Source organism: Henckelia pumila, chromosome 3 (assembly GCF_033568475.1).
Source record: "Henckelia pumila isolate YLH828 chromosome 3, ASM3356847v2, whole genome shotgun sequence".
In the NCBI taxonomy this organism is placed as follows: domain Eukaryota; kingdom Viridiplantae; phylum Streptophyta; class Magnoliopsida; order Lamiales; family Gesneriaceae; genus Henckelia; species Henckelia pumila.
In genome coordinates this window covers 49,671,179-49,686,755 of record NC_133122.1, presented here as the reverse complement: position 1 = coordinate 49,686,755, position 15,577 = coordinate 49,671,179, and the positions used below count along the sequence as shown (strand labels likewise).

The following is a 15,577-nucleotide window of genomic DNA, read 5'->3' as shown; positions in this document are numbered from 1 at the left end:
GAATATTCTAAGGCGTTGGTGAACTATGATGAACAATATTTGTGATGCAGGCAGTATTCGGGAAGTCCTATTTGAGGTTGACTTTAACCTGGACCTCGAACTGTCAAATATGGCGAGAAAATTTTCAATGGGCATTCCCAAATTTTATATGGTTTCTAGATTCATGCGCGGAGGAATGGAGCATAAAGCCAATGTCACTCAAACCTCTCTCTTTTCTCCCATTGTTTCTGAAGATTCTTCTTCCAACTTTAATGGCAAGGATTCTTCATCCTTGCTTGGGAACAAAGAGGCCAACCAATCAGGCCAAGCTGATGCAAGTGGCTCAAGTTTGCCAAGATATGCAAAGGGTTTTCACATCGACACTTCCATGAGTAGCCTACAACGTAAAAACTTGCATTTTAGTCAGAATTCTATAGTGAAAGATTTGAAATGTTTTTTAGCAGCTGGAAGACCTGTAACAAATGATCAGATTAATCATGCATTCTTAAATGATGTATGGGTTGGGAATGCCTCTGTTTCAGGGTTTGATATGACTATCACTTTGTCAGAAATAAAGGTGAGCAAATTCATTGGATGAGTTAATCTTGCTGAAATGTCATCCAAAATGTGCCTCATTCTTGCATTTCATTCATGTTTATTGTTAACCCAGAAAATGTTAAAAAGAGTAAAAACAAAAGTTTTGAAATGTCTATTTCTTTCAAGACTCGATTGGAAGACAACTTTTTGAGATGATATAATTGTTGTGAAGGTTGCAACGTTGCCGGCCTTGTTGCATATAATAATTTAGTGAAAAGAACATGACCAATTAATGGAACCAGTATCATCCCATTTTGTTCAATCAAATCCATGGAAGGATATTAGGTGCCTATTGCAAGAAATGCTCGAGAAATATCGGTATGAAATTTGTAATTTGTCTCTACGCTATTTATGTATTTTTTATTTTGTTAATTGTTAATTTGTTGTGCACCTACATGTTACTTTTGATTTCTCTTTGAAGTTTTTATGTGGTACTGTTTCATTCATTTGGATTCTTCCATTCAGATGATACTTTCTGCTTATGAATCGATCTCTAAAGTTTCGAGCAGAAAGAAAACTTTCAAAGTAGAATCAGATAAACAGTCGAATCACAGAGAACCAGAAGGAAGTGCTGAAGAAATTATTCCTGACGGTATTTGTCTTGGTTTATCTAGGATCTTTGTTTGCTGAACGATTGCTAAGGTATTCTTGAAACTTATACAGGAGCAATTGTCGCCATCCAAGATACCGAACAACACATGTATATTGCAGTTGAAGGTTCAGAAAATAAATATGATATAGCTGGGACGATTCATTATTCACTTGTGGGGAAGCGGGCTCTTTTCAGAGTAAGACGTCTTAACATCAGCCTTTCTTAATTTTCGCACCTTGTTTTGTGGCCAAATGCTATAGTACTATATTTCATGGTCAAGTTTGATTTAAGAAAGACTTTATAACAGGATATATCTTAGATTAACAAACTTCATACATTCGCTTTTTGCTTTTGGTATCAGTAACTTTGTGTTATTGTGAACAATCTCATGATAGAATACACTCTTTTTGTCAACATTAGGTATAACCAACTATTTCATTTCTTTGTTTATTTCGTTCCTTTGTTTTTGTTTTTTTTATGATGTGGGAACCCGAAGCCGCTATCTTTCGGTGCGCACTCGGTAAACTCCCGTATTAATGCAATAGCCTGCAAACTACGTTAGCTAGGTAAATCACACTAGGTAAGTTTTGTGTGGCAGGCTAGTCCAAAAAGGTGTTGGTAGGGGGAATTGAACTCCTGACCTCTGGCCAAGAGTTCACCTATTCCACCAACTTGGACACCCCTTGGGGGCAACATTCCTTTGTTTCTCTTTTGTGTGGTTTGCTTGATTCACTTTCAAATCACATGGTGCTATATGGATGTTGGTTGGATATTTAGCATTAATCAATTTCCCATTTTTGGTTGTGGACTTGTTATGCTTACATTCGCCATACTGGAACTTTTATGTGATTGCCTTTAGAACTTGGAAGAACGATTTTTTAAACTTTCCTTTTAGGCTTTAATTGTCATTATTTGACTTGAGTCGCTTCTATGAATATTTTAAGATCCAGCTTGAGCAAAATAGTTGAAGGGCCAAATCACACTTTCTTCTGTTCTCTCACTTGTTTCTTTGCTCCTTTTAAAGTTTTATGGGAATTTACTAGCAGATTTAAGTGGGGCCTCATCTCATTTTAGATTTTTGCTCCCTCATGTTTCGCACTCGAGAAAACGAATGTATCTCTAACTATAGTTCTTTCCTCCCTTGCTCTTACCAAAAGCTTTTTCTAGAAGTCTTTCCTTCTATATGTTTCTCACCAGGTGTCTTGCTTCCTAATTTTACACCAAACAGGACCATTTGCAATTACATGAATTGATTGAGAGACTTTAGCTTCTAAAACATTGTCAAACCAGAATGATGGGGTATGCTTCAATTTCTTATTCCCTCATCCTTATTCATTCCCAGAAAAAAACTAAACATTAAGCCCTTTTATCTCCAAATATATATGCTACCTTCTTTTACATTTGATGATTATTAATTAAAATTTGCACCAATCTCTAAATTTTTTTATTATATTATATTCGACCGCAATAATCTTTACTTAATTTTAAAAATACCCCACACCAGAAAAAAGTTATATATTTCCGATGTGAGTAACATCACCAACTCTACATATTCTTGCATGATATGGAATCTACAATAAAGAATATCTCGTTAAAAAATTAAAAGCTAACACAATCACATATTCCAATATATTTATCATTATATATTTTTCAGAAAATATTTATGGTATGCACCAAACCAAACCAAACCAAACCAAACCAAACTTAGCCTTGGAGTACAGTTTCAAATTATCTATGCTGCACCATCAATGTTTTAGGATAAAGTTAAACTTCATTTGGTTGCTGAGGGGAGAGTTTGAAGAAGAAAAAGGAGTTTTCGGAACTTGCTTGCTCCAAATGAATGCTGACAGCATCTTTTTATTGTTCATTGAACATGTGTTAGGTAAAGTATCATAACCTGAGGCAATGGAAGTCAAAAGCTCAGTACTTTTCCCTGATATCTCTGTATGCTAAAGATGATTCTGGGAAATCACTGCAATTGAGTTCTAACCCAAGATCAAGATTTGTTGACGTCTCTTTCTCTAGTGATAGTGAGTGCGCACTTTGGAGAACGCTTTCTTTTAAACATGACACTTATGAGGATGCTGTTGAGCAAGAATTTTCCAGTCCTCTAGCTAAAAGGACGTTTCACCTTTTGAATAAGAAGAATGACTGTGCAATTGCTTTTGCTGATGGAGTACTTGAATTTGTCAGCAAGCCAGGAAATTTATTCAAGTGGAAAGTGTTTAGTGACCCTGGTCTGGGTAATAATATGTTGCCAACTGTTTCATGGGATTCATCCGAGGCAAGTCTTCAAAGTGATTTAAATATCACTGAATTGGGAGAATCGATAACTAATAGAGACCTTTTAGGTATCACAATTACTGTTGATAAGGTCACTCTAACCATCGTCCACGAGCTTTTAAATACAGAAGAAAAGTTCCCTCTTCTCCAGGGATCTGTCGCACCCAATCAGGCGATCATGCAGATATCAAAATCTAAACTCAGGGTTATGAATACATCAGTAATTGTGCTGTATTTCTTTGATGCTCAGAGAAATTCATGGTAAAAGTTTTCATACTTCAGTGTTGCACTAGATACTTCCTAATTATTTTCAGCTACAATTATGTTTCTTCGTAGTTTTTAAATAATATAGATCATTTGATTTTTATCTATTTAATGTACATGAATGCAGGATGGACTTTGTTCATCAACTTGAATTCTACAGTTTCTATTGTTCCAAGTTTCAAGGTTCAGAAGATATGCATGGAGTGCGTAGTCATTTCTATGCCAAAATCAAGGAGGTTTAGTGTAATGTGTTTAATCGCTTATTCATTCAATAAGATTGTAAACACAATTTATTCATATTGTAAGTTGTGGTATTGGCAGGTGAACTTTTCAGTAAGTGAGCTTTCATTGGATATCCTACTATTTGTGCTCGGGGAACTGGATATTGCTGGTCCTTATGCTGTTAAAAAACCTGTGGTTTCGACCAATTGTGGCAAGGTTCTTAATTTACTTTTCCATGCATGAGTAGATAGGTGAAGTAGCAGCTTGGTTACATAATTCACCTCTCTTCGAATCGTTTTCAGTTTCAGAGTTGTATAGGGATTGGAGTTTGGTTTTCAAATAGTACTTTCTTAGATCTTGTATAGTGAATATAGTGGACCACTGGTCCACCTTCCTATGTAACTATTACTAAGTTTTAATATTATATATGTTTCTTATAAAAAAAAAAGATAGGTGAAGTTGCTGTTTCACTGAAACCAGAATACATCATATGGACCCGTTCAGTACATTTCAAATGCAATGCATATTATTTTTTCTAATTATTTTAGTGATTCATAGATGTCTCTCTTTTTATTTTTGTCATTCCCTTCCTTTTTTATTCGATTTTTGTTTGGTTCTCTTATCAGACTCGAACAAGTTAAAACATCAATGATTTGGTAACTGACTTCTATAAACCATGCCAATTTGATGCTGTTTTTTTAATCGTTTTATGTCTCTACAAATTACTTGGTTATGTTTCTACATTATTCATTATAATATGACATCTATGCACTTTTGCTAGCCTCCGGAACTCATGTTGCAATTTCCAACTTTCCAGCATAAACTTGGTTGTTATGGCTTATAAAGATGTTAAATTGGTAGCCACTCTTTAAAATTGCAGGTTCTGAACCAGTCTGGTATGACCCTTCTTTGTCAGTTTTATGATAATGAAAATGTTTTAATATCTGCAAGGCAGTCTGCCACCGTTTTTTTGAGGTAATCCCTTTTTCTTGTGATTTTTTTAATGTATATATAACTATACAAGTGTGTGAAGTATTTATGTCATCAATTTCCTAGTAGGATGTACACCTTAGTTGGTTTCTTCTCATTAACAGTGGAAAATGGACTAGGGAGAATCTGTTGCAGTTGGTATTTGTTCAAACCTTTTTAGCTGGTAACTGGGATAACAAACATGTTTAAAGGCTAACTGAAAGGTCAAGAATTAGCTTACTACTGAATTATTTTATTTTTCTGCTACTACCTGTGTAGTATGCACAAATTCCAGTACCTTTATCTGATGGTTCTACTAATAAATTGATCACGTAGTAAGCTAATTCTTTCTCTGGTAATGGTTATGTATACCACAAGCCCTCTCGGTACTTCAATCATGTATGTGTATATTCTAAAATTCTACACGATAATGGAGGCTATGTGATAGCTTAAGTTCTCGTTAAAGACTTTATTTTTGGATAGTCAAATATCATTGGAACTTTTCTTTTAAAAAAAAATTCAGAGGAACTTCAACACTTTTTCTGTTTTATTTGCTTCACCGATTCTCATTTCACCGTGTTTTTTTTTCCGTTATTTTTGGCGAAAGTCTTGAATAGCTATCTGGTTTGCCCTACATTTATAATCTCTTTACTTTTTTTTTATATAGGAAACAAGATTCTATTAAAAAGATTTTAATTGCATAAAGCAGACCTGGGGTCCAAGCATGATAAAAGTAAAAACTGGAATCATATATTAACATAATATTAGACTCCAATCTCTATGTAAATCTGAAACCACAAATAGTTTAAACTCCGCATTCTTCCAGATTCAGCATGGAACCTAATATTTTATCTTGTCACGGCAATTCTCAAGCGAGTCCGCTTGATTGCTGAAAATCCTCTTATTCCTCTCCAACCAAACCGACTAACAGGTACAATGAACTACCACAACCCAGAAAATTCTTCCCCCTCCTCTGCCTAGATCGTAACCAAGATCTGCTGCTAATAAATTCCTCTTTACTATTTCTCCTTTTGCATACAATTATATTTTTTCTACTGTTTCTTCTTTTGATGAATATTTTTTTTCAGTTTACCACATTTCACTTTGTTAACCCATATAAATGTTGTACAGGCACTTAGCTTTAGCAAATCTACCGCCAGAAGCCTCTTTCTTTTCATTACAACTTAGAAACCAAGGATTCCTTTCAACTTCTCCAATTCATCTTTCACTTCTGGAAACTCGGAAATTTGCTTGGAGGACACGAATTATTTCATCACAAGGTAAAGCTAATTTGCTCTTGATCTGCAGCTTTATGGTCTTATCTTGTTGAAGAGGTGCAGAGGTGGTGGCTATTGTTCCTTCTTTGGCATAATAATAAAATTGTAATGATATTCTTTGGGTGTCATGGTTGGTGCAAATTAGCTTTAATTTTCGTCTGTGTTCTCAATCAGATTCCAAGTCCTTTCCTGGTCCTCTTATTGTTGTTGAAATATCTAGGGGAATTGAGGTATATATTCATCTCTGTCATTCCTGTCTTCTAACAGTGGATACTTGTTTAGTTGGAGCTTATGCAGTCCCTTTTCCTGTGCTATTCATAGGATGGTATATCAATTATTGTCGCTCCTATGCTCAAAATACACAATGAAACTGATTTCCCATTGGAACTGCGATTTCAAAGGCCTCAACATAAAGAAACAGATGCTGCTTCATTAATGCTGAAAGCTGGAGATGTGATTGATGATTCTTTGACTGCCTTTAATGCTGTTGGTTCGTCTGGTGGACTGAGAAAGGCGTTGACATCTCTTAGTGTTGGTGAGTCTATCTGCTTGTTTCTCCATTATTAGTGAATCTGTCTGCTTGCTGCTAATCTCAAAAGCTGTATATAAAACCTGAATGAACCCACAACATATATATGAATACATAAGCGAAACTTCTCTCAGCAAGTACATGAAATCTGTTGAAGTTTTTGTCACCAATTAGAATTAAGAGGTTGTCACATTTTATGTGGGCAAAGCGGATATTCTTTTTATTTGATAAGAAAAGTTTATTTTGAATCCCTTGGAGTACATTCTTTAATGAATTGTAATTTTTGTTAAAAACAACTTAAATTAAACCTGTATGTGTTGTGACAGTACATGCAGCATGTTCGATAGCCTATTTTTTTTATAAACAAAAAAATAAAAAAAATCGATGTTTGATACCTTTGTCTTGTAGTGTTTTTGTAATTGTATAAAGATAGATTGAGAAATAATTTGCATTTTACTCATCAATTAGTATGACCTTTAAATAACAAAAATATACGTCAAATTCCCTCCAATGTAGGGACAATGAAATATTATCCTACCAAACTAAAAAGTATTCTCTCAAATGTAAGAGATTGATATCAGAAAACATATGATATTGAATCCCGTGAGCATCCTAACAAGCGTGATCCACCCCCAACAAAGAATTTGCATCACAGAAGATATGGGTTTTCTTTTGTGTGAGGACAATAACAACATTGGCCCTTTTAGTTGAAGGGTAACATATAAAGACACTCTTGATAACTTGAGGATCAAGTTTGTCATAATATGATCATGCAAGGTTGTACACCCAAGGTTTTAATAGAAGGTTATAAGTTGTGGATAACGGAGGATGGACCCTGTTTGAAACGGATGAAGGGGTTTCAAAGTCTATGGTCTTCCTAGGTAAACAATTTATGAGGTAGACAATAGTGAGAATGGCATCCCCTATTGGTGTTTAGGTACATTCATTGTGAACATAGAGCACGGACATATGACATTTTTCTCTTTCTGATATTCCATTTTGTTGAGAGTATCAACTCATGATTTTTGATGTATTATCTTATTACTCACCAGATAGTCACCGATAGATGTCAATATTTCCATAACACTAGAGACAGAATTAGAAGTAACCCTAGACACCAGCTCTTCTCGACCATCGGATGGTGTCGTCGTCTCAAAGTAGGGAAGGCCATTGCGAGTCCTAAATCAAAATCTCTCTTTATGGACAACCCCAACTAGCATATAGTGAAGGGGGATTCTCTTAAATGACCTCTTGGAAGTACTTGAACTCTCAGGAACTCTATCCAACCGATGTGAGACATATTTTAACTAACCCCCACATGCCCAGGAATGAACATCTGGAGTGTGGAGATATTAATGAGGGACCCAACTATGGGTAGCCCAATTATGTGCGGTCCAACACATAACGGGCCTAGGCTCTGATATCATATTAAGAAATTGGACTAGGACCTAACTCACTCCCAAAGCTAGCTCAAGAAGGGAGAGTTGTCCAATACCATATATTGAACTCCCAGGAACTCTATCTAACCGATGTGAGATATATTTCAGCATTATAGTTAAACTTGATGCTTTTATTGTACTGGCCTATAATATTTCCAAACATTGGGGTATTTGTTACTTTTGTTCATGCTAAATTCACAGGACAAGGAAATCCTGGGTTGGCTTTTGTTTTATCCAGGACTAATTAAATTTCAATTTTGAACTGCAGGAAACTTTATTCTCTCTTTTAGGCCAAATATTGATGATAGTGTGAAAATTTTGAATCAATCGTTACTGGAGTGGTCGGATGATCTTAAAGGTGGAAAGCCTGTTCACCTATCTGGAGTATTTGATAAATTAAGTTACAAAGTGAGAAAGGCGTTATCTGTCGATTCAGTGAAGTCTTCCTTAACAAGTGCAAATTGCGTTCTCAAATCTGAAGATGTAGTAGTTGCTAATATTCATTTCCTGATACTAACTATTGGAAAGGGAAGGCCTGTTATAAATCCTGATAACTTTGGTTATGCCCCTGGAAATAAAGATTCACCAGTTGCAATGCAAGAGCAGAAGGAAATTTTTGTTCTTCCTACTATTCAAGTTTCAAATTTTCTACACACCGAGTTACATGTCAATTTGACTGATAAAGGTGATTGAAGTAAAAATACAATCTATAGTTTGTTTAGCTTCCTAGATAGTATATTCTTAATTTCACCTTGTTGCAGATCTGCATACTAGCACGGATGACTGGAACACATGGAGTAATGCAACTATTCCATGTGGATCTACTGTTAACTTTTACGCTAACCCTGATAACATTTATTTTACTGTTACTCTAACTTCTTTTGATTCGAGAAGTAAACCTGTCAACAGCAGTGACTGGGTTAGAAAATTACAAAAAAAAAAGAATGATATCCCTCACTTGGACATCGAGCTGGACTTTGATGGTGGGAAATACTTTGCAACACTGAGACTGTCCCGTGGGCACAGGGGCACATTAAAGGTACATAGCTACTAATGTAACTTTTATACAATATACTAAGTTGAAATTGATAAAATTTTATTGGGCTTGCTTGCAGGTTGTTATTTTAACGTCATACGCGCTGCAAAACAATACTGATGCACCATTATTTTGCTTTGTTTCTAAACAAAAATCTTTTTCGAGGTAATCAGTTGAAGATTTATGAAATGCTTATTATGCGTGTACTTACATTGCAACCTGGTCCTTAGCAAGATACATAATTTTCAGCGAAGACATGAAAAGATTTGTTGCAAGCATTCCTCCAGAGTTGGGATCATATTTACCTCCTAATTCCATCGCATCATGGTTCATGAAGTAATGTCTTCGTTCTTTCTGATTTCTATCTATCTTTTATTGAAGCTAGTGCTTGGTGTTTTCATAAAAGATGTCACTATCTCATGGTAGACATATGCGGATTAGTTTTTACGTGCATATGCTTTAAATTTTAATACCTTATCTCATTCGGAATTATTATCGCTATTATTTATGATAACAACTCTGAATTATAAATATTGAAGATCTTTATTTTCATCATTGACATTGTTAGGCAGGTTAAAAATCTGAGCTCGTGTCAAAACAAAAGGATACAAAAGAAAACAACAGAAGAATGATATTGCATACACATGTGTTCTGAATTTAGTTTGGAGAGGACAAAATAAGATCTCAAGGAACTAGATCCCTATTGTTTCTTTTGCTGAATAATGTAGAAATAGTTGAATGATCCAAGTCATTCATGTGCATCTCAAATGCTGACGCAAACATTGAAGTTTACTCCTAAAATCAAACATGAAGAAAAAAAACATACTCCCCGACATTACAGTTCAGGTGCTTGATGTCAGTTCTGATGTGTGGAACAAGGGTTCAAATGCATAGATTATGGGATTCTTCCTACTTTATTAATATTCTTTGGATTTTCTTACTATAAAGTATAAACATGGCAGAACCAATTTGTCACTGTTTATTTTCTAGATCTTTCCATCTCTCTTCTGGTTGAGATGATGTATGGTAAAGTTTGACGTCATCTGTAAGTAAGGTTGATGTATGGTGGCGTAATTTGAAATCAATTTAAGACAGACTTTCATAATAGACATCGTAGATATGGAAATTCCCCCCAAATAAAGACAATAACTGTTAAAATACTCATTTTCATTTGTATGTGGGGATTTGTGGTGATCATTTTGCAATTTCAGATCCCCCAAGTTGCGGCTGAAATTGTTTGAGGAAAAAGCATTGGATACACAGTTAGACTTGGATGCTTTATCAGGCCTTGCAGAAATAGATCTTGAAGTAGAAGATATTTCTGGATTAAAAACCATTATGAGGTTGGGGGTCTCTCTGAGGCCATCCACTGGCAAAGAGGCTCTGTCTCAGATTGTAACTTTGAGCTCACGATATGTTGTGTGCAATGAATCGGAAGAAATTATCACTCTACAGCAATGCTATATGGAGGTTTGATCTAACTGTTCTATTGCTGGAAACATGTCTCTTGGATTGTGTTATGCAAAAGCACTGACCTGTTCTTGGTTTTATGTTTTGCTTTATTGAAAAGGGAATGGAAGAGTCAATCACTATCAACAGCAAGCAGCGGATAGCTTTAAGGTTGAAAAATGTAATGAAAAATAGGAAAGAAACCAATGCTATTGAGCATCTTCTCCGAAAGCATACAAAATCTCAAGACGATCACTCTCTCTTCATCCAATTCCGACTGAATGAGAGTGGACTGGGTTGGTCAGGGCCAGTGTGTGTGGCTTCATTGGGGCGATTTTTCCTGAAATTCAGGAAATCTTCAGAATACCCTGAAAATCACCTATCAAATGAGAACAATTTATCCCAACATGCAGTAATTCATGTAGTAGAAGAAGGGTCTTCCATTGTTGTGCACTTTCATAGGCCGCCGGATACAAACCTGCCCTATCGAATAGAGAACCGTTTACATGGTTCTCCTATAGCTTACTATCAGAAGGTTCCATTTCATCATTTTTTTATTCTCAAATGTTGTCAGCATGGGCATGCTTATGTATCTCTTTATAATTTCCCATCAGGGATCATCGGCACCAGAAACTTTAGGAGCTGGAGTTAGTGTGGGTTATGTCTGGGATGATCTGACTCTTCCGCATAAACTAGTTATTCAACTTGATGGTAGTTTCTGTTCTTTGTGATTGTTAGCTTTCATTAGATGATGATTGGCTGTTAGATTTCTGTGTAGATTAAAGCTTTTTTTTTTCAATTTTGTGTGTTCAGTAATGTTGAAGAGGATGTTCCTGTAAAACCCTTTGTGATTAAGCCGTAATCTCGTAGTGACATGGATGAACGAGCACTTTTCTGTTTTCTCAACAATTGTAGCATTGGTGGCTTACGCTAATGGCCATTCTTGAATTTAGGAAAAAATGTTGCTATTATTAATGATTTTTGATTGGCTTGTTCATGCTGATGACACTTCTGCTACCCAAATTTGATATGGTTGTGTTGCTAACGTCTCTGTCTGTGAATGCAATGTAAATGTTAGAAGAAGCACTGTTTGTGGTTTTTCTTGTTTAAAGTTTTCTTATGAGATGAAGCAATAAAGCTCAACTGTTTAGAATAAACATAAAAATCTACACAGAATTGAATTCGGCAGACTAGATCTGAACGGTTTATGACCACTAAATTGATTATCTTGGGCAGTTTGCACTCCAGTGATATCATGTTATAGGAGCCTCAGAGAAGATGAAAGAACTGATATTTGCTATACAACTCAAGCTTGTCATCGATCTTGTTATGCAATGGATGTGTAGTTATATCCTTTTTCTTCTCTTTCTTCTCGCAGATGTGCATTTACTGCGTGAAATTAACTTGGATAAGGTTCGGTCATGGAAATCATTTTATCGGAATAAGCAATCGAGAGGTCTGGGATTTCATATACCACTTGAAAAGAAAGACCAAAAACAAACCACCTACAGTCAACGACTGCAGACAGAAACCGTAAAGGTAGGTTATGAAGTATATGCAGAAGGTGTCACTCGGATTTTGCGAATATGTGACTTCTCTCATAGTCATAAGGTGAATGAGCCATATGGCACCAGAACAAAGATGCGATTGCGAATCTCTTATTTGGCTGTGCACTTGCTAGAGTATGCCAAGCAGGTTAGTTTAATTCATGAATCAGTTGTGCTAACGTGATATATTTTATAAATCAGTTATGCTAACATGATATATTTTAGCATTCTGGTTATTTTGCCGTTTCAGATTAAAAGTTTTAATGTCTCTCTGAAGTAAATTAGTTTTAAGTAATAGTATGGGAGTCATCTTGTGTTCGAGGATGCATCTTGTCAAATGTTCGGTGACCCCTCTACATAAAAAAAAAACTGATCACCTTGCGCACCTGCTGTGTCCTCTAGTGTGATGGTTAAGTAACTAACTGACAATGAAACACCGCAGTTGTAAAACTTGTCATGAGAGAAAGTAGCCTTCATGTGAAAGAAACCCAGTTGTCCTTACTAACTTTATCACCTAATGCTTTATTCATGCTGTTTTTTTTCTGAAGGAGTTAGATATAAGTGAACCATCTGATGATGTGCCAATAATAATCGGAAGATTTGAGAGGATAAATTGTGATTGTATGTTCACTAGCCGGCATAACTATAATCAGATCCGAATACAGGTATGTACAGGTTTTTTGTTTCCATTATGGATCTCTCATTCCCATCCATGGGGTGTGGTGGTGTTAAATCTGCAATATTTTGATGTACTTGAAACTTATATCCCACCAATCCACCATATATATAAGTGCTTGTTGTAAGTGAATATGACTAACATATGCAGTCATTGAGTGTCAATGAGAAGTGGGTCGGTGCTCCTTTTGCAACAATGCTTCGTAGGCATCAATCGGAAAAGTCAGATGCAAATGATTGCATACTCCGTGTCATGATTATTTTACTTCCATCCAGCTCCCATGTTAAACAAGTGAAGCATCTATCCATTGTGCTTCTGGTAACTTGGATGAATTGGTGTAGCTCTATTCGTTTTATTCAGTGTCATGAAATCGAGCTGATCATTGTTCTTTATCCTCTTTGCAGCCTCTCACCTTGAACCTTGATGAGGAAACACTAATGAAGATTGTTCCATTTTGGAGGAGCTCTCTCAGTGACCCAAGTGCTCCTCGTCAGCAGTACTACTTCGACCATTTTGAAATCCACCCAATTAAGGTATGGTATCTGTAGATTAGGATCAAGTCTTGGAAATAAAATATTTGATACTATTCTGATTTCTGATTTTATTTAATAGGGTAGTCAAATCTTTTAAGTTTGGTAGGCGAATATTAGTAATTTCTGATTCGTAAGGATTCTCTATTCATTGTTGTGTGTGTGTATAAGTGACGTGACTTCACATGAATATAAAAGAAATATTTTTCTCCAAAAGTTTGTAGTATTTGATCTTGTTGCTGTTTTATTTTCTTGAGCAGCAATAGGCTAATTTGTAATGTTGTGTCATGTGACAGATTGTGGCAAGCTTCCTTCCAGGGGAATTGTATTACAGCTATAGTTCAACTCAAGACACTCTACGTTCTTTACTTCACAGTGTGATTAAGGTATGAAAGTGATTGCTTTTATAAAAATTCCCCTTTTTGCGATGTCAAATTGTCTTTTTGAGTGTTATTTTGATATTTGCATGGGACTTCTCCTTCTCTTCACAGATGCCGGCCATCCAAAGTAAGACTGTTGAGCTCAATGGGGTCCTTGTTACACATGCTTTGATTACCTTGCGCGAATTGACTATTAAGTGTGCACAGCATTATTCCTGGTAGTATGATGGGTTCAGTTTTCACCTTTTTTTATTTAAATCTGTTTGCGTGTCTAAATTGTATTCACGTTTCACAGGTATTCCATGAGAGCAATTTATATGGCAAAGGGTAGCCCATTGCTTCCGCCAGCTTTTGCTTCTATATTTGATGATTCAGCTTCATCATCGTTAGATGTGTTTTTTGATCCATCAAGTGGCTTATTGAATCTTCCTGGCGTGACCATAGGTATCTCTTCCCTATTTATTTGCATGGAAAGTAAAGGCTAATAACCATGAAAGAGACGATAAACAAGGCATAATTATTTTATTTAACTCTTCAAAGATTGATATTATTCAGCCTGATGTTTCAGAATATATATAGACTTCTACAACTAAAAGATAAGATATCAATCTAATTTAAAATTAAAATAAAGAGATAAACCAAGCTACTTATCCTAACAATCTTATCAACACTCCCCCTCAAGCTGTGATGTACAGATTATACATTCCCAGCTTGTCAACCATTTTTTCGAACATGGGCTTGAATAAGCCTTTTGTTAGAACATCAGCTGTTTGTTCCAATGCTGGGACATACGTTATGCTAATTGATCCTTCATCAATCTTCTCTTTAATAAAATGCCGATCAACCTCAACGTGTTTAGTACGATCATGATGTACCGGATTGTGACAAATATTTATTGCTGCCCTGTTATCACAGAACATTTTCAGTGGCATCCTTGTTTTCATTTTCAGCTCTTCAAGCAACATTTTTAGCCATAAGGCTTCACATACACCATGGGCTACTGATCTTAATTCAGCTTCGGCACTGCTTCTTGCTACTACTGGTTGTTTCTTACTCTTCCAAGTTACCAAATTTCCCCAGACAAAGGAACAATAGCCTGAGGTTGATCTTCTATCACTTACTAATCCGGCCCAATCTGCATCAGTAAACATCTCAATGTTTCTTGCTTCTGTTTTCTTGAAGAAAAGTCCCTTTCCTGGTGTCCCCTTTAGATACCTTAAAATTCGATAAACGGCTGTCATGTGCTCTTCTGACGGGGAATGCATAAACTGGCTTACACAACTTACAGAAAAAGCTATGTCGGGTCTGGTATGAGCAAGGTAAATCAGCTTCCCTACTAGTCTTTGATATCTTCCTTTCTCCACCGGAATACCACTCACTTTTTCTCCCAACTTCTGATTTGGGTCCATGGGTGTATCAATCGGTTTACATCCTAGCATTCCAGTCTCATTCAAAAGATCCAACACATACTTTCGTTGCGAAACTGAGATTCCAGATTTGTTTCTTGCCACTTCCATGCCAAGAAAGTACCTCAATTTTCCCAGGTCCTTCATTTCAAACTTAGCTGCAAGCTTTCTTTTCATCCTCTGCATTTCATCTAGATCATCTCCAGTAAGAACAATATCATCCACATAGACAATAAGAATAGTTATTTTTCCATCTCTATGCCTATAAAATAATGTATGATCAGTATGAGCCTGCAGAAAATCAAGTTTTAGGATTGCCTTAGTGAACTTGTCAAACCAGGCTCGTGGGGATTGCTTTAAGCCATATAATGATTTCTTCAACCTGCAAGCCTTACCATTCTT

At 35.9% G+C, this 15,577-nt stretch overlaps 1 protein-coding gene across 1 annotated transcript in view; it reads left to right on the top strand.

Moving 5' to 3' along the window:
• The window catches only part of LOC140891609 (uncharacterized), a 28,267-nt gene that overhangs the window by 6,161 nt on the left and 6,529 nt on the right, over positions 1-15,577 (top strand). Inside the window, exons 7-30 of the mRNA XM_073300196.1 lie at positions 51-556; positions 1,042-1,168; positions 1,240-1,364; positions 3,051-3,712; positions 3,843-3,951; positions 4,037-4,153; positions 4,818-4,912; positions 6,038-6,186; positions 6,358-6,413; positions 6,505-6,718; positions 8,420-8,836; positions 8,913-9,190; positions 9,267-9,352; positions 9,437-9,523; positions 10,399-10,657; positions 10,758-11,171; positions 11,251-11,347; positions 12,015-12,331; positions 12,732-12,848; positions 13,010-13,177; positions 13,264-13,392; positions 13,686-13,775; positions 13,881-13,987; positions 14,065-14,213. Of these exons, the coding sequence (XP_073156297.1) occupies positions 51-556; positions 1,042-1,168; positions 1,240-1,364; positions 3,051-3,712; positions 3,843-3,951; positions 4,037-4,153; positions 4,818-4,912; positions 6,038-6,186; positions 6,358-6,413; positions 6,505-6,718; positions 8,420-8,836; positions 8,913-9,190; positions 9,267-9,352; positions 9,437-9,523; positions 10,399-10,657; positions 10,758-11,171; positions 11,251-11,347; positions 12,015-12,331; positions 12,732-12,848; positions 13,010-13,177; positions 13,264-13,392; positions 13,686-13,775; positions 13,881-13,987; positions 14,065-14,213 (4,875 nt within the window). The remainder of the gene's footprint in view (positions 1-50; positions 557-1,041; positions 1,169-1,239; positions 1,365-3,050; positions 3,713-3,842; positions 3,952-4,036; positions 4,154-4,817; positions 4,913-6,037; positions 6,187-6,357; positions 6,414-6,504; positions 6,719-8,419; positions 8,837-8,912; positions 9,191-9,266; positions 9,353-9,436; positions 9,524-10,398; positions 10,658-10,757; positions 11,172-11,250; positions 11,348-12,014; positions 12,332-12,731; positions 12,849-13,009; positions 13,178-13,263; positions 13,393-13,685; positions 13,776-13,880; positions 13,988-14,064; positions 14,214-15,577) is intronic.